Source organism: Eretmochelys imbricata, chromosome 9 (assembly GCF_965152235.1).
Source record: "Eretmochelys imbricata isolate rEreImb1 chromosome 9, rEreImb1.hap1, whole genome shotgun sequence".
NCBI classification, from domain to species: domain Eukaryota; kingdom Metazoa; phylum Chordata; order Testudines; family Cheloniidae; genus Eretmochelys; species Eretmochelys imbricata.
In genome coordinates, this window is record NC_135580.1 from 102061325 (window position 1) to 102079724 (window position 18400).

An 18400-nucleotide genomic window follows, 5' to 3' on the forward strand; every position below is an offset into this window, starting at 1 on the left:
GAAGGCCATTAACACCCAGGCTCATTATTCCACTGTGGGGGTGGAGAGGCAGAGAGAGATGCAGACAATAGCCCAATGGATTTCTAATCCTAGAGCAGCATGGTTTGGGGAGTTCCAGTCCTTTCAGGCTTGCTGTGGAAAGAATTCAGAGCACAGAGATTTCTTCAGGGTGGGTGTGGGGGTAGCATTGCCCTGGGGCCTCAAGAGACAGATCTCTACTTCATGAGACTCGACAACATGCAGCATGGCATATATGTTCAGGTCAGTAAGCCTGCCTGGCGAGAGGAATGGCTCTAGAGGCTCTTCACCAAGGTGCGAAGTAGAAACAATAAATCCTCCTCCTCTCTTAATGTAGGACTTAGTGTCCCCAGTTCCCTGGCTCAGCTCCCCAGTGAGACATTGTATACAGCAGTGACACTTAAATGGAGAGGCAATGTTATTTGTTACCATTTTGTCAGATGAGTTGTGTGTTCTCTTAACAGCCTGCATGAGAGCATGGGCTGGACGGGGAACCACAGTAAGCCTGCTGCTCCTCCCAGCTGTGCTGGGGACTAGCTTACAGTGTAGCAGTTCATGCTGATAGCCTCTCTCAGCTCCCAGTCCATAAGCAAAAAGAAAAGGAGTACTTGTGGCACCTTAGAGACTAACCAATTTATTTGAGCATAAGCTTTCGTGAGCTACAGCTCACTACATTGGATGCATGCTGTGGAAAGCGTAGAAGATCTTTTTATACACACAAAGCATGAAAAAATACCTCCCCCTACCCCACTCTCCTGCTGGTAATAGCTTATCTAAAGTGATCACTCCCCTAACAATGTGTATGATAATCAAGTTGGGCCATTTCCAGCACAAATCCAGGTTTTCTCTCCCACCCCCTCTCCCCCCACACACAAACCCACTCTCCTGTTGGTAATAGCAATAATGTCACGCCTAACCTGGCGGCTGGACTTTGTCCTTACCCATAACTATTTTACATTTGGGGACAATGTATACCTTCAGATCAGCGGCACTGCTATGGGTACCCGCATGGCCCCACAGTATGCCAACGTTTTTATGGCTGACTTAGAACAACGCTTCCTCAGCTCTCGTCCCCTAACGCCCCTACTCTACTTGCGCTATATTGATGACATCTTCATCATCTGGACCCATGGAAAAGAAGCCCTTGAGGAATTCCAGGGCCTAATAACATCACAGGGCCTAATAACATCAGCCACACTATCAGAGGCTCGTTCACCTGCACATCCACCAATGTGATATATGCCATCATGTGCCAGCAATGCCCCTCTGCCATGTACATTGGTCAAACTGGACAGTCTCTACGTAAAAGAATAAATGGGCACAAATCAGATGTCCAGAATTATAACATTCAAAAACCAGTCGGAGAACACTTCAATCTCTCTGGTCACGCGATTACAGACATGAAAGTTGCGATATTACAACAAAAAAACTTCAAATCCAGACTCCAGCGAGAGACTGCTGAATTGGAATTCATTTGCAAATTGGATACAATTAATTTAGGCTTGAATAGAGACTGGGAGTGGCTAAGTCATTATGCAAGGTAACCTATTTCCCCCTTTTTTTTCCTACCCCCCCTCCCCCATGACATTATTGTTAAACCCTGGATTTGTCCTGGAAATGGCCCACCTTGATTATCAAACACATTGTAAGGAGAGTGATCACTTTAGATAAGCTATTACCAGCAGGAGAGTGGGGTGGGGGGAGGTATTTTTTCATGCTTTGTGTGTATAAAAAGATCTTCTACGCTTTCCACAGTATGCATCCGATGAAGTGAGCTGTAGCTCACGAAAGCTTATGCTCAAATAAATGGGTTAGTCTCTAAGGTGCCACAAGTACTCCGTTTCTTTTTGCAAATACAGACTAACACGGCTGTTACTCTGAAACCAGTCCATAAGCAGTCACTCTCCCCAGCTACCTAGCCACCGAGCAAACATTGATTTGACAGTCCCAAGAGGTCCTCTGCCAATAAAGTACCAAGTGAAGCTGGGTCCCAGAGCGAATACACTTGAGTAAGTGCACCCTGTGCCTTTCCCACCAGCCATACACCCTCCTCATAATGGGACCACAGCTCTGACTCCTCCAACCAGGACCTGGACTTGCTAGCCAGCCACCCATTCCTTCCTGGGCTGGCCTTTCTTCTCCTCTGTTCTTTTCCCATTCCCTATGCCCCTGCCTAGTGTGCAGTTCCCCACCCTGGTCACTTAGATCCGCTCAGAGAGGGTGCCGAGCATGGAGAAGAGGGCTTTGCTACTGCACTGCTTGCCAAGTATGTGTGTGTGTCAGGCGAGTGGGAGACCGAGGCCCTGCCCAGCTCTTCCCGCCCAGGCTGTGATGGGCAGCCTGGGAATCAGGAGCCTTCACTCAGCTCAGTATGCGCTACTCTTAGCTAGCTGCTCAAAATAAAATCAGCGTTGCTGAACTGGGGTGGCTGCAGGTATTGTAGGGCCCTCCTTGCTCATCTGTCTGGCTCCCACTCGCACCAAACCAGTAACAGCCCCCAGCTGCCTTGGGCTCTCTGTTTTGCCTCCACTCAGCTTTGGGCTCTTTGACCCTGTAACGGGGCTTGGAAGCTAGGCAATGGCACTGTGAATGGGAGTGGGGGAGCTTACGCAGCAGGAATGCAGGGCCTTGCAGGAAAGAAAGCTCTGAGTGGCGGGTTAGAGGTGCAGGATCAGAGCACCTTGGTAGCCTGGGCTCTTTCCAGAACCAACATCTTTACTGCCTCTCTAGTCATCTGGAGAACCGGTCATTGCCTGGTGTCCTGAGCAAATGCTGGTCTAGTCTGCTCTAGTGCAAGGGTGTGTCTCTCTGCACAGTGTGTCAGGGACACTGCTCAGCACCTTGGCCTTTGCTGTAGCTAATGGTTACCGGGCTGGCAGCAGTAGAGAGGGAGTTGGGAGCTGGAGCAGTCCCCTCCCCTTTCCCATCCCTACTAGTGAGCTGTTCCACACTGATCCTGCTGCTAGTTAATATTAAACCTGCTCCCTGCCCCCAGCCCTTTCTGGCTGTTTGTCTCCTCCTAATCCAAGCCGTTGGCTTTCTCTGGCAGGAATTAGGTTCATCTGTCAGCAGGCAGAAAGGTTTTGTGTGTAACAAGGGCTGGGAGGTCCTTGATCAACTCAGGACAGCCTGTGGGAAAGGCAGGGAGCTGGACTCCTCCCCCTAGTGATGTGGGAGACAGGACAGCTGTGACCCAGTGGAGTGCTTGGGTATGTGCAGGGTGCTGCTTCTCTGAAATGGGGGATGCCACATTTCATCTGGCTCCTCCAAATGGTGGCCAGACTGAGCTAAGCAGAGGGGGCATCTGATGGGGATCCTGGGGTAGGAAGCCATGTGTGACCCACAAATAATGTTCTAGCCCAGGGATCGGCAACCTTTAGCACACAGTCCATCAGGGAAATCCGCTGGTGGGCTGGGCCAGTTTGTTTACCTTCCGCGTCCGCAGGTTTGGCTGATCGCAGCTCCCACTGGCCGTGGTTCGCCGCTCCAGGCCAATGGGGACTGAGGGAAGCAGCATGTGCTGAGGGATGTGCTGGCCGCCGCTTCCTGCATCCCTCATTGGCCTGAAACAGCAAACTGCGGCCAGTGGGAGCTGCGATCAGCCAAACCTGCGGACGTGGCAGGTAAACAAACTGGCCCGGCCCGCCAGCAGATTTCCCTGATGAGCCACGTGCCAAGGGTTGCCGATCCCTGTTCTAGCCTCTTATAGGCATAGGCAGTAAGTCTGGATCTCGGGGTCTCAGTCTGTTATTTCACTAGGAACACTGCTGCAGCTGGCTGGAATGCCAAGGTTGCTTGTTAGCCTCTCCCCGAAGGGACAGACAGACACCTACTGTTCCGGGAAACTCAGTGGTGACTTGTTCCACTTGTGTAAAAAGGCAATTGCTGGGCCCCAAACTGCTTCACCTGCTGAGGGCAAAAACAGAAAGCTTTCCCCTTAGACTTGGGTAACCAAAACAACCAGCTGGGTTGTACTGGGCTGTTTGGTGCCAGCCTGTATGTGGCTCTTTGATTTTAAGTTAAACTGGCAAAAAATCAACTTCCTGATTAAAAAGCAGATGATGATGTTTGAATGTTCTTGCAGCAAACGACTATGCTGTCCTCTTGTCAGCATATGGTACAGGGTAGTGGAGATCTGCCTTTCCAGGCTCTATCTTTTGATTTAATGCACTTGTAATGAAACCTAGTGAGTAACGCTTCTCTGGAAAAGGGGATGTCCTGTGGCTGGAGAAGTCTTTTCTCTGTCTCATGACATTCCGTTCAGCTTTTGCTGAGGTAGGCTGTTAAAAATTGCCAGTTTCCTTTTCACTTTTGTGTTCCTTAAGAAAACTGTGGAATAACTGAACAGGAACATTGTAATGCTGGGCTCCAGCTACTGTAGCGGCAACACATGCCATGCTGGCAATACCTTGGAGCTTTCGGCCCACCTATAGCAAGTGTGGGGCGGGGAGGGGACGAGCCAGACCCAGCAGCCTAAGTTCCCTTTCTGGGGGCACCACATGGGAAAGGAGCTTCTGCGACTCCCAGGTAGGGGAAGAGAGAGAGAGAACTAGCTCAGGTTTCTCCTAACCACCCCATGGAAACCCGTTTTCCTTTATTCTCTCTGTCTCCTCTCCAGAAGAGCAGCCTTCTGCTGCCACTGAATCCTATAGCTCAAGTGGTAGCAGTCTGTGCTTCAGTGCTGAAGGTTCCACATTCAAACCCTGCTGATGATGCGTGGTGGGGAGGTTGTTACAGATGTGCATAATATTTAACTCTTTTAAAAAAAACACATCAGGAAATTGCATGCCAAAGCTGTTAAAAGAACACTGTTTAGGATGCAAAGACAAACACTCAAAAGTTAAGTAATGCCAAATGTACGGTTGCCTATACAATTTTAATTTGGTCCCTTTGTGCATGTGTGTTATGATGCTGTCTTTGATTACATGGTCACATCCTGTTTTTTCCACAGGACTCCTGCTTCCTGTAGTGCCCAGAAGAGACTCTCATGGGGGCAGAATTAATTCTGCATAGGCAGGTGTAGAACTGGCATTTCCTAACTTTAGTGTGCTTGACTTTGCAACCTAAATGACATTTTAAGAGGCATTTTGTTTGGCTTTTGTGTGCATAATTTTTTTTTAACTTTGGGCAAAATATGTTTAGTTCCTGGGGAGTGGGATGGAGGACCAGGGAACGGTAGACTTTCTTGACTTTATAAAAGTCCTTATGACCTTCTTGTGAACATCAGTGGACATGTGTAGTGTAGCTTTGGGGTGTCATGCAAGCTAGCAGAGCTTCAGAGGCCTGTTCTGTGCATCTCCAGCTCAGACCCTTTGTTTTTTAGCCTCACTCTGGCAGTTCAGTATAAAAAGGTTGTTCCAAGAATGCTACGGCTGCACAGTTAAGTGGTGGAAAGTCAGGAAATGCCAAGAGTTCAGGTTGCATAACCCTAACCCCGCCCCCTTTGTGGATTTGTATTGATATGGTAGTCTTTAATGATATTGTCACATACTGTTTTTCAAATGCCATAATACGTATCTTTTTGTACAGCTTTGCTAGACATGTGCAGTATCTTGTCGTTGTGTATGCTAGGTAATCAATCCATGAAAGCTTTCTGAAGTAGCACAGCGAATGCTGTTATGTACAGCATATGACAGAAGTTACAACATACTCATGGTCAAAGTTATGTAGTGTAGGTGGGCCCTGGTCCTGTGCAGAGCCCCATGGACTTCAGTGGGGCTGTGCTGACACAGTCTGCCCATACGCAGCTCAGTGGAATTCCATGAGTCTCAGCTGTGAACTTCGCTCTGCAACGAACAACCTCTCTCAGCCCCTGAATTGCATGCAAGGATGGATGTGCTGCTGGTTTAACAAGTAGTACATTGCTGACAAAATTACTGTAGCTACCTTATAGTGAAGAGAGCTTGTCTAGAAAGTCTGCCAGTAAAGATAAGGTTGAACCATTCTGACAGAAATCCCGTGAAATTACAAGGGTGCAAAGCCTTTTATGCTGTTGGCATGTGTCTAAGGTTACTAAAAACTCTGATACTGGTGTATTTGAGAAAGTGCGTGACCATGTAAACTATCAATGCACCTGCACAGGGGACAAAACTAAAGACACACAATCAGCTTACACACTATACGGTAACTTAAATTTCCCCCTGATACGTTTAACGAAAGCATGTTAAGGTAACGCCAGGGGACACTAAAACTGAAAGAAGAGGACCAATATGTCTCTGTCCTCCATGTGCTTCCTGTGTGTGACAGCACCATGTGTCTGGTCAGTGTCTCTGCTTCCCCTGTTGTCTGTGTGGAGATCTCTCAGCAAGAGGGGAGAGGAGAACATCCTAGAGAAGGGAAGCGTGTCTGGAAAAGCTCACATGTTGGCTGGGGTCTTGCACAGGACCTGAAATGACTTTTCAGTCGTGTGGGTTTTTTTGTTTTGTTCTGTTTTTTTAAACAGAATCCTAGATTCAAGTTGCTTCCGTTCCTTTGGCATTTTCTGACTCTTGCGTGTTTAACCATTCAACCCTACCATTATACGGCTGTAGTTTTTTGGCTGGATTAATACTTTGTGAGAAGGAAACTGGTGCAGCAAAAGGTAGAACACAACAGCAACATGACCATTAAAAGGAGGGAGAGTGTCTGGGAGATAAACGCTGAGTCTAAACTGCACTGCAAGAAACAACAGCATACCCTAAAGCGATCAGAGAAGCCGCTCTGCTCTGCACTCCAGGTCCAAGTGCATTTCTAAGGGTGTCTTCAGCTCTAGCAGCAGCTGCCCAGACTTTTTAGGAAAAAAACAAAAGGCCATCACTTGCTAAGTAGCTGCGGTAGGCCAGTTTCCAAGGAGGGGACTCTGGGAGCCCTGGGCTGCAAAGCAGGAAGAATTCAAGCCACGGAGCAGCACTCAGGTTGGGGAGTAGGGTTGTCTCCCCTGCTCCACACCTATAACCCTCAGGTTCCCTGATTCTGTTTCTCTCTCCTCCTTGCCCTGCTCAGGATCTTGTCTTGCACTGATCCTCCCAACTGAGGAAGGCTGCTCTGCTCTGTGAATCAGCAAGAGAATGGTTAAAACATAGAGTTCCCCTAACCCCATGTGACCTGAGCATGCTCTGTCTGCTATGCTCCCCACCCAGCCAAGGCAGCTTGGCACTGAATGAGTCTTGGTTTTGCTCTTGGCCTCTGGATCTATCTCTTGGTGGAATCTGTGGCTGTATTTTGTCATCAACGTATGTGAATGGTGCCTCCATACTGGAAAGAGGCAGAAAGGGCCTGTATATGCGATGGTAAGGACACAGCTTTTCTGAGCGTGACAGATGGCCTGGGCAGATGTTTCCCCAGGAGTGCCTGCTATGCTGGAGGAGTGTGGGGGTGTCTCTTTCTCATGGGATTTGTGGGCTGTTGGTAAAACATACAATTTCATCATGGATTCCATGGCCTATGTGATTTCTTCTGCTTCAGCCCCTGCTGCCCGCGGCCGGGCCGGAGGAGCTGTGAGGTCCATCCCATCTGTCCATGTCGTGTGTGTGTGTGTGTGTGTGTGTGTGTGTGTCCCCGGGGGCTCAGACTGTCAGTCCCTCTCCCCCCCCCCGGACAACCTGTCCATGACTTTTACTAAAAATAACTGTGACAGAATCTTAACCTTAGCTATTAAGTATCTCCAGCAGGAAGTGACTTTGTGTGTTCACTGTGCTATGGCTGAATCAGTGACTTCCTTTCTTTTTATTGCCCCTGAGGAGCTTCTTCCTCCCCTAAAATCAGAATTTGAGGGATGGTGCTAGTGAGAGGAGAGTGCTGTGGCCCTTCTGCCCTGGAGTCTGGGACAGGTGGTCTCAGTCCCACTGTTTACGGAACAAATGCTCAGAAATCCCCTAGTGAGTGAGTGGCAGCACAGGAACAATCTTTCTCTAAGCTGCTTCTGGTGAGCAGAACCTTTGTCTCCACCCTCTGCCTTCCTTCCCCGCCCTTTACACCCAGCTGAAGGTCAGCCTGGCGTCTGATGAGGGAGCTGGGAGGAGCATCAGGTGTTGGGAACGAGGTTGCAAGCGGCTCACTGCAGGGTCTTGCCAGCTTCTCTGGAGCTCTCCCCAGCCAGTGAGTTACTGTTCAGCTCGTTCTACAGTTCCTGGGGGGAGGGATATGCCGTGAATTTGTTGTTCGTCCTCCTGCCTTCTCAGAGCTGAGGCTGGACTTTGATTCTTCCCAAGTCACCCAATCCCAGCTGCCTGTGTGCACACTGACACCCCTCTGGCGTGAGGGACAGGCTGGGGACCTACTTCCAAGGGGGTCCCCAAACTAGGGAGGCCTTTGGAACTGGAGAGTGAGCCCAGCTCCAGTGTGAGCTGTGAGCCCAGGGCTGCTGGTGCCCGGGGAGCTGCACAGGACTTTCTCCTAGCTAGGCTGTTACCTTGCTGTAGTATCCCGGCACCTTCCAGGGTGCGTTAAGTGACACGTTGGTCACGCCTTCTTCTGAAATGCTTTGGTAAAGAGTCTATGCTGCTACTGGGGAGTAGCTGGCTTGGGAGCAGCAATGGGAGACCCTTGCAGTGGGCTGTTGCCCTGTCCCCAGAGGGTGCAACTGCTCCTGCCACTAGCTGGCTGGCCCAGCACTAGGATGCCTGGTTCCAAAAGGGTCATTCTCTGCAGCACAGGGTCCTGCACTAGGAAATGCTGTGTACAGCACACCCCTCTCTTCACTGGAAAGGTGATCAGGTTTGGGAGCACCCGGGCCCGTGCACCTGCTGGCAGCTCTCTGAGCAGGGCAGCAGCAGATGATCCACTGCTCAGCTCTTGGATCTGCAGAAGTGCTACACAACAGGGATGACTTCTCATCCGTCACTCAAGAGCCTTGGTCTGTGCTCGAGGATGGCAAGCAGTGGGCTCCCTCCCCACCACAGAGAACTAGTTGTTTTGCAGGTAGACTAGATTTGGGGCCAAGGAGGCAGTGCCTGCTCTTTGTTCCTCGTGCCAGCACCTCATGCTCACACATCTGAGCAGAAAGATGGATCTGGTGAGATGCTGCAGTTTTATCCTCCCCTGTCCTGTGTCTGGGTCAGAGAGAAGTTGTGTCCCCTCCAACTAGGCTGCAGCTGCCTCCTTTCTGTGAAGCTTATTTAACCTAGGAACATGCTTTCTGGCTCTCCCTGCTCCGTGGGACTGGGATGGTTTGGTGGGGGTGTGACAGGCCAGCTCCAACCCTTCACTAACCATCCCTCTCTCTCCGTAGAGTACAGCCGCTTCGAATCCAAAATCCACGACTTAAGAGAACAAATGATGAACAGCAGCATGAGCTCTGGGTCGGGCTCGCTCCGGACAAGCGAGAAGAGATCTCTCTATGTCCGGTAAGGTACACTTCCTCACCCTTTCCCAGGCTCACAAGGAGGGAGCTGCAGGGAACCCACCACCCACCCCTGGGGCTGCTGAGGTTTGGGTGGCCTAGTTCAGATGCTATGGGTGAAATCCTGGCCCAACTGAAGTAAAGGCAAAACACCCATTGACTTCATTGGGCCAGGATTTCACCCCAAGCCTTCCCTTGGTAAACTGCAGTGTGAGGCCGTTCTGCCTGGTGCAGTGCCCCACCCCTGCTGCAGTGAAGTGTCGGATGCTCTGTCTGCCCTTTGGAGTCACCTACGGTGGGGGACCTCTGCAGTGACTAGCTCCTGCTGGGCAGAGGTCATTGCAGTTCAGGCCCCACCTCTGAGCGTTTATACCAGGCCAGTCTCTGTGCAGAATCTCTTCCCTTTGCGTGCAGCACCCCAGGAGAGTTTTCTCTTCACCAGAGGGCAAGGTGGCTTTTCACAGTCCAGAGAGGCAGTCCCCTGCCGTGGTGCATATGTGCCCTCCGCAAGGGGCTCCCTTCTGGCCAGGCCTGAGCAGAAGCTGGTGACAAATGCAGTTTTGTTGGAGCCCACTGAGGGCCCTGCAGGCTGTGAGCTGCATCACCCTTCTTAACCCAGGGAGGAGGGAGCTTGGCTGAACCTATCTTCCTAGAAATGTCTCTGGCCCCCAGGCCATGCCTGCTGAGTGGAAATAGAACCTAAGTGCAACCTTGTAGCTTGACGATTCAACCCACCGCTCTGGCTTCCACAGCAGCCCTGACTAGGTCCGTTTACCTGTGCAGAGTCTGTGCTGTCCAACCTTTGCCTCATTACAGCCCTTGATACAGATCACCCTGGAGGCATGTGGCCAAGTGCATGTTACTGAGGGAGCCGTGACTTTGGTGCCTATAATACCAAGCCCTAACGTTGCACTGAGGTAGCCCTTGCATTGCATTGAATCTCTAGTTCCCCCTTTTTGAGATGCATTACTTTCTAGTGCTGGTCTCTCCGCACAGAGCCTGTGGCAGATCCAGGCACAGGGCAGTGTTATCTCTGACTCTCCAGGGAGTGGGCCATTTGGGACTGAAAGGACCAATAGGCAATAGGAGGAGAAATTCAAGTGAGTCTGCCAGGGGCTGGAGTGAGCACTAACCTGGAATCCTGATGTCCGAGATCTGTCCTCTCTGCGTGGTCAGGGGTGCCCTGCATTTTCCCTTAGGAGGCACTTGGGGCAGGGAAGGCAAGCAGGTGACACTCAGAACTTGGCGCACATCCTAGCAACCCAGCCCCGTGGTGCAGTGAGCCCCGCTCGGGCAGAGGCTGCAATGGATGCCGTGGAAGATGTAAAGCCCCCAGAGCTCATCTTGGCATGCAGTGCACAGGGAATTTCTGCTGGCTGCGGCCGGGGGTGTGGGTTCATACCCTGAGTGGGGAGGACTGGAGATCTGGGCCAGGGCTTTCACTTCTGCTGCACCCCCAAGGGCTGTGGTCGGGGTGTAGGATGCTTTCTGTGGAACTCCTCCCCTCTTCTCCTCCCCTCTTCTCTCCAATACATCCCTGAGGCAGGATCTGGCTGGAGGGGAGGGGAGCTCTTAGCTGGATTATTGCTTTGATCCCTGGACATGCTTATAGGTCAGAGCCAAGCTTGGAAGAGACGGGTTAAGTGACAGCTGCTATAGCCCCTTTATCCCCCCCAAGATCCCTGCTGTAGCACCGAGGGCTCCCCCTTACAGGGATCCAGCCATGCCCCCTTCTCTTTAGCCCAGGGCTGTGTGAATGACTAAGTGTTTTCTTAAACTGCTAATTAAAATAGCCCCACACATCTCCACCCAGCACTGTCTGTGCCGCAGGAGGGAGTAGGGCCTCTGGCTCCAAGCAGGCTTCTCAGAGGGGAATCTGCCAGCTGCAGTAAAGGCTGCTTCAGCTGTGTAGAGAGTGACAAGTCTGTAGGGCTCTACCTGCTCTGGGGCCCTACCTCCTGTCCTGTAGCACAGGAAGCCTCTCTGTGGTGAGTCCTGGCCTAGGGCTGTCACTGAGCCAAGGGGCCCAGTTCTCCTGATGGCTCTAGTCCACGGTCTCTGCTGTACCCTAGCCCTGTGAGAACTCCCAGGAAAGGGTCCTGCGTGGGGTTCTCTGTGCGAGCCTTTCACTGTCTTGTGGCACTCCAGCCAGGGGAGAGCCGAGCCAGTGGAGCTCCCAGGAGAAGAGTCCTGGGTCCTCTGCTGGAGGGGACGCTGGCCCTTCTCTGTAACTCCAGGCGCTCGGCCAGCAGCAGGTCCTTCCCTGAGGACTAGCATTTTCCCTCACGGGCTTGTAATTAAAAGGTGCAGGGCTCGTACTAAATAAGCTGTGGTTTGAGGCACCCCTTGGTATTCCCGGGCCCTGCTCATGCTGTCACCCTCTCAGTTCAGGTCCAGCCCTGGGAGGCCGAGCCAAGCTGCATGTGGCGACATGGGGGCTGGGGTATGTCTTAGTAGACGCCAGGAGCTGCTGTGCTGACTGGCGCACCCAAGTGCTGGGTACTGAAGATGATGGTGCCCACGGGTGGCTGGTGGATGCAATATCAGAGTCTGGTTCCGGGAGCTGAGCTGTGGAAGGGCATGGGGGTTGGTGGGCAGTGTGACCGTTCCCTGTTCTCTGCAGTGCTCAGACAATGGGAAGGCAGGTTGGCTCCCTTAGTGATGGTGACTAGCCCTAGGAGAGAATGATCTTTCCCTCTCACTCTGCTCACCTAAACTGCCTGGGGCACCTGGGGAACGGGCAAGGAGAGGAGCTACACCTGTACATGAGAGCGTCCCAGTGCGGATCTGTCAGCCTCCCATCAGCCTGTACTGTTCTGTGTCTTCCAGGTGTCAGGCCCTGTAGGGAGGTCATGCAGTGTCCCCCTTGGGCCAAACAGGAACTGGTGTGTACATCTGCCTTCCTTCTGGAAAGGGCTGGTCATGGGATATGGCTCAGATGACCACCCCACTCCTTCCTGCTGGGATGCATAAATGCATACGAGCCTGGGTGACTGATGAGCATCCCTTTTGAAGCATGATTTTTAACCTCAGCCTGCCCATCCCCTGGCTCATCTCTAACCGCTGTCATTAATGGCAGTCCGGTTAAACCGTATTGGGCCATAGACTGTCAGTGGTTCCTGTTGTTTGTGACCACACTTCTCAAAGCCATTTTATACCTGTCTTGAGGAGCCCTGCCCCAACCCTTCTGGGTGGGGTAGTTTCGAGCACGATTTAGATGAAACTGGTTGAGCTGTCGTGCTGTGGACAGGACAGTAATTACTAGGTTTTGCTGCCAAACTGCCTTAGTCAGTCCTCCAAGGCAATCCCACAGTGCATGGCATGACATCAGTAGGGGAAATGTTTGCCACACTGTCTTCCAAAGCAGGAAATAACCCCCTATTCTTGAGATGAACACACCTGCATTCCCTGGCTGTGGATACCCCAGACCTCTCCTGCCGTTGGTCATAGATTGTTAGATTCCAAAGCCAGAAAGGACCATTGTGATTATCTAGTCTGACATCCTGTATAGCACAGGCCAGAGACCTGCCCCAAAACATTCCTAGAGCAGAGCTTTTAGGAAAACAGCCCATCTTGATTTCAGAATTGTCAGTGATGGAGAATCCATCGTGAACCTTGGTAAATTGTTCCAATGGTTAATTACTCTCACTGTCAAAAATTTGCAGTCTGAATTTGTCTGACTTCAGCTTCCAGATGTTGGGTCACATTAGACCTTTCTCTGCTAGATTGAAGAGCCCATTATTAAATATTTGTTCCTAGTGCAGGTACTTATACACTGCAGTCAAGTCACCCCTTCACCTTGTCTGTAAGATCATGTGATTGTGACATAGTTTAATGCACACTGGACGTCCCCCTCCCCCTGTGAGATGTAGGTCATTAGGAATAGACTCATGGGACATCATGCCCCAGTGCCAGCCCTGTGAGGCCCCAAGAGGCAAAGTGCATCTGAACTGGCTCCAAAGATCCTGGATAAGGCTTTACCTGGGCTGGGAAATAGATGTAAAACATATTCATGCCCATGTAACTGGGGGTGAGGTCAGGGACCAGCCAGCTGAGCTGCCCCTGCCTTGGCCCTCTTGCTATGTTGAATGCTCTAGTTTCTGTTCCCACTCCAAAGCCTAGGTACCTGAGTGTCATCTGGTACTGGCTGCTGTCAAGAGTGGGGTACGGAGCTGGGTGCCCATAGCTCTGCTCCAGTCTGGCAGCTGCAGCTGAAGAGAGTGGCTTCCTTCTAAGTCATCTGGCCTTTCCACCGGGCTGGCGTTGGAGACCCCAGACACTTGCTGTCGCTCACAGAGCAGGGCAGCCTTGTGTGCATTCTGAGGCCAAGTCTTTTATCTTGGCTCCCAATGGGGGCTGATTGTCAGGAAACACTGAGCACCCCATCTACTGCCCCCAAGAATCGGGCCTTGCAGAGTCTCAGGTAGGGCACCTAGAATCCCTAAGCCACTTTGGAAATGGTGGTTTGCAGCTTTCGGCCGTGCTGTGTGTATGGTCTGGGGCCCTGGCTGAATCCCGCTGGGGTCTGGAATTAGTCAAGTGTGTCGTGCCCATTTGTGGAGCCCTGTTGTACTCTTCATGGGTCTGCTTTTTGCTTTAATCCCAGACATTAGGCAGCTCACTTCCAGCGCTGGGTATGTTTCCCCGCTCCCCCAAAAAATCACTCAAAGAGGAGGGCAGTGCAGTGCAGCGCAGCCTGGTATCACTGATTCATAGAACCACAGTTTCTCCTCCCTGCCCCCAGGTGCCTGACTGCAGTGATTAGGGCATCCTCTACCCGCACGAGGTATGCGTTAGAACAACATCCAGTCTTGATTTGAACCTGAGAATGCTTCTGTTGGCCGATGATCGGCACTAATGCGCACCTAGTCTAGGCGAGGCCTTCGAGCGCGGCTCCATGTTCCGCATCAGATTGCTAATCCCAGGCAGGATTTGCCGCTCACCTTCTAGCTGCCAGTGTTAAACTCCCCCTGAGGCCCACGGGCAGCTTTCCTTCTCCTGTGTTGTCACGGTAATGCAGATTCTGCAGGTCAGATGCTACTCTCAATGAAACCTGTATGGATCTTTTGTCCTCACACCCTCCACAAAGTGATGCCTGCCTCAGCCACAGAGCACGTATTGCTGTATTGCTAGGTGCCAGAGTGCAGGCATTCTCATCAGTACCTTGCCTTCTTCGGGTCTGCCTCTGTGGCTGCATCTGGAGGCTCAGACTACTTAACCCTTGAGATAGCAAGGTGATGGACCCCTTGGGAATGTCCTAGGTAGGTAGATCGGACAGTTGGGTTGATCTTTGAGCCAGCCTGGAGCCCAGTTCCCTGTTCCCAAATCTGTGCTGGCTCTGCAGGGCAACAGCAGTTTCTCCTGACACACGAGGGTAGCAGAGCTGTTGCATAAGAAGAAGCAGCTTGCACACAGCATCTCTTCAAGCCATGCCAGCTCTTCTGAACACTGCCTGGCTCCCCGAAGGCGCACCCTGCTGACCATGCGCTGGATGATCTAACATCAGTGTAGTCAGGGTATGTCTACACGGCAATTAAAAACCCATTGCTGGCCCGCGCCAGCTGACTTGGGCTCAGGCTAAGGGATTGTTGAATTGTGGTGTAGACGTTCAGGCTTGAGCTGGAGCCCAGGCTCTAGCACCCTGTGAGGTGTGGGAGGGTCCCAGAGCTCCCAAACCCAAATGTCTACATGGAGCTAAGGGCCTGAGCCCCTTAGCCCGTCAGCTGGCACGGGATAGCCCTGGGTGCCTGACTGCAGTGTAGACGTAAATGCAGCAAACCCTTTCTCTGACCTGATGCAGCCTTGCAGCCAGGGTTCAGCGGCCTTGGCTATGTAAACGTCACTAGCTTTTATTCTCCCTGGGTTAGTCTCAGGGGAGAGGAATGGTTAAATAATTCTCCCTCCTCTTGTTCTTTGGCCATGTTAGTCCTGCTGAGCATCTGGTGGCTGGACTCTGCTTAGTTAATTTCTTTGTGAGCCACTGGTTTTACCCTGTAGTAATATACGCAGCCAACTCCCTAGCTCCCTGTGTGTTTTAAAGGCAGAGACTGTGGGTTTTTTTGCATGTACATGCTGTGTGCGCAGCAAGTTCCCAGCTTGGAGACTGAAGGAATGCTCAAAGGGCCTGTTTACACTCTGGAACCTGCCTGACCTGTTCTCCTGGGCTCGCATTTCTTTATGTTCCTAATCACTCTGCTCCCAAGCAGCCTGTGCCAGCCACACACACACAGCTTTAATTCATTGGCTTCAAAAGTTCGACCTCTCTGTGGGTTATGTGCCCTTACCTAAAAGGATCCTGCCATGTTCTGCTGTTGGCTCCCTCACCCTGGGCTTGGGGCAGGGGATGCTACATCTGACCTGTTGACTTGAGTTCCTAGTCTTGAGTTTACTGCTGAGCAAAAAAGTAGCGTGTTTTCGGATGTGGCTTGTCCATTATTGTCTAACAAGTTAGGAATGGTCTCCTGGGAGACAGATTGGGGCTGGATTATCTGGGATGCTCAAAACTGGACAAAGTCAGTAAGCTAAGGCTCTGCTGGGTTTTCTGTGAAGTTCCCCAACCCCCACCCTCTAATGTTGCTCCCTGGTTTTAGTGTAGATGGTTTCTGTCCACTGCAGGTGTGCTCAACATTGTGAGTGAAGCAATGCCCGCAGTAGAGACCCCATGATACCAGAGTCCTAGGACAAGTGCTTTTGCTTCCAGGAATTGCCTGGGATGTTGAAGTGCCTTATTTGCTCTGCTGTAGTCCAGAAGTTCCAGAAATGCCCATTTAGCTGACTTGGATCACTCGCTCTCCCCAGCCTGGCTGTGCTGCAGTAGTTGCTGTGACCCGTGTGTGAAGGGGCTATAAATGGGAATCTCTTCTTTCCTCTCCCTGGATGTTGAGAGGCATTGTGACCTGTTCCGTGCGGAATCCCAGGTGTCCCAAAGGGCTTTCCTGACTGCAGCACCACTGCACTAGGCTGGCTAGAGCAGGGGTGAATATAGCACAGGTGGAAGGTACAGACCATGGACATCTGATTCACTTCTGCCTCTATACCTGGCTTCCTTGCACTTGCGGTTGGAGCAGAGGTTGTTGCTGGGGTGGATCCCAAGGAATTTCTCTCCAAACACAGCATGAGGCTTCCTTTCGAGGTTGCAAATCTGAGCTGGCATCTGAATGTGCTGGCTTCAATTTTGAAAGGGCCCTCTCAGCCCCTGAACTCCCAGGTCTGCTCTGAACTCCCAGGTCTGCTCTGAAGAGTGGCTGTGTAATGGCACTGTGGAGGCAGGGTTGGATTGCGGTTATTGAGAGATATTCATGTCTGTTGCTAGTGCCTCGAGTTTTTCCTGGGTCTTTCCTGCTGAGACCTTGTCATGCTCATTGGGAATAAAGATCCCACAGAAAGAACATAGCCAGGGAAGCTGAGAACAAGGTGTGAGAGAGATGAGAATGTGGTTTCCTCTGTGGTGACTGCACTGGTTCAGAGGGTCTGCACGACTTCATCATCAGGTCAGCGGTTACCAGCAGGGGTGTGCCCAAGGGACAGGAGTTGCTCTCCTGACCACAGCCATGCCGGACTCATTGTGGTCACAGAGTTCCCCACACTACTGCATCCCACTTAGAACTCTGTGAGCCATAGATCCCCCTCCAGGGTAGTGCTCAGGGAAGGGAGAGGAGAGGCTCCTTTTATACACAGGAGGAAAACAGTTTTTAAAGGCACGGTTTGGGAGAAGGCCTCATGAGATACACAGCGCGCCTGTTGCTTTGCTATCTATGTTAAAGGGACGCAATCAATTTAAAAAATCACACTGAGACATGTACCTTCCACGGTTACAAGCCTCACCTAATGTTCCTGGAACTGAAAGTGATTAGAGAAAGAAAAGAGTTTCTCTGGCCTCAGCGTGTTTCCTGTGTGTGACAGCATGCTGTGTCTAGCCAGTGTCACTGCTTCCCCTCTTGTCTTGGGGGAGGTGTTTCACAGCAACAGGGGAGAGAAGAACACATGAAAAATAGGGGAATGTGATTGTAAATGCACAAATGTTGTCTGGGGCTCATGGGATGGACGTGAAAACTAGAAAGACTAGATCTCGAGTTGTTGCTGTCCTTTTAAAGGTTCTCTTAGAAGCTCTAGTTTTAGCCCCTGCCTCTCCCCAATAATTCAGAAGGTAATGTAGAAAAAAGGTTTCTTGCAAGTTTGGAGAAAATCACTCAAACCGCTTTGTTACTCTGACTTGACACTAGTTGTCTAACAGGTCTAGCCCAAATTACTACTTGGCTAATCATTCTGGGAAGCTAGTGCCCAGGTAAAACTCAACCCAGCTGGTCAGTGAGCAGAGTTACTGCAGAGTAGGACAGTCATTAGTGTGTGGTGTAGACCATCAGGCTATGGGGCTCTGTGTAGACGTAAAGTTATTTTGCTAACTCAACCAAGGACCAATTCTGCATGAGAGAAGGCCAAGTGACTCTCTGAGATGAATTAGAGGCCTGGGATTAAGCCATCTTGAGAGTAAGCCGGGGCCAGGGTCTGTGCAGGGAACTACTGGAGTCCAATTCTGCTTTAAAGCCACAGAATAAAGACAAGTACAGGGAGAGAGGATTTTGTGTGTGTTGTGTTAGATCCTACTTGATCACAGGAAGCTAGGAGCTAATTGCATCTTAGAGTGAACATAAGGGTCCTCTTACAATGACAGTTAACAGAGCTTTCATCTAGCTTGAGTGAAGACGGCTGTGAAGCCAGGCTTCCAGTCTCCTTCTGCAGCCATGTGTGGCATGCGCTGTGACAGTTCACTTGTAGTCCTGCATTTGTGGCAGAATGAGTGTGTCTGTGTGAAGGAAGCAGGTCACGCTGATTTGGAAATTTGAGGTCATTTAAAAACTTGCCGTGTGGAACCACGCAGGAGCAGCTCCACGGATATGGCTGCGGTTTGGGTTCCAGTATATGCTCTGTATTCACTCCCCTCAGAACTTGCATAGTAAAAGTAATGTTGTTCCTTTCCCTTCAGTGGAAATTATCAGATCAAACTTTAGATGTAATTTTGTCACTGCTAGGAAATATTAACGATGGAACTCCTGCATCGTAAAT

General features: G+C 51.1%; 1 protein-coding gene across 11 annotated transcripts in view; it reads left to right on the forward strand.

The window, feature by feature from the left end:
- DLG3 (discs large MAGUK scaffold protein 3) overlaps positions 1 to 18400 on the forward strand; it is a 180083-nt gene that overhangs the window by 138940 nt on the left and 22743 nt on the right. For 10 of the 11 annotated variants that reach the window (XM_077825799.1, XM_077825800.1, XM_077825801.1 and 7 more), the window contains one exon: positions 9227 to 9341. In XM_077825799.1, coding sequence (XP_077681925.1) covers positions 9227 to 9341 — 115 coding nt within the window. Of the gene's footprint in view, positions 1 to 8041; positions 8095 to 9226; positions 9342 to 18400 lie in introns of those variants that run through there. The other variant, XM_077825810.1, reaches the window with a different exon arrangement.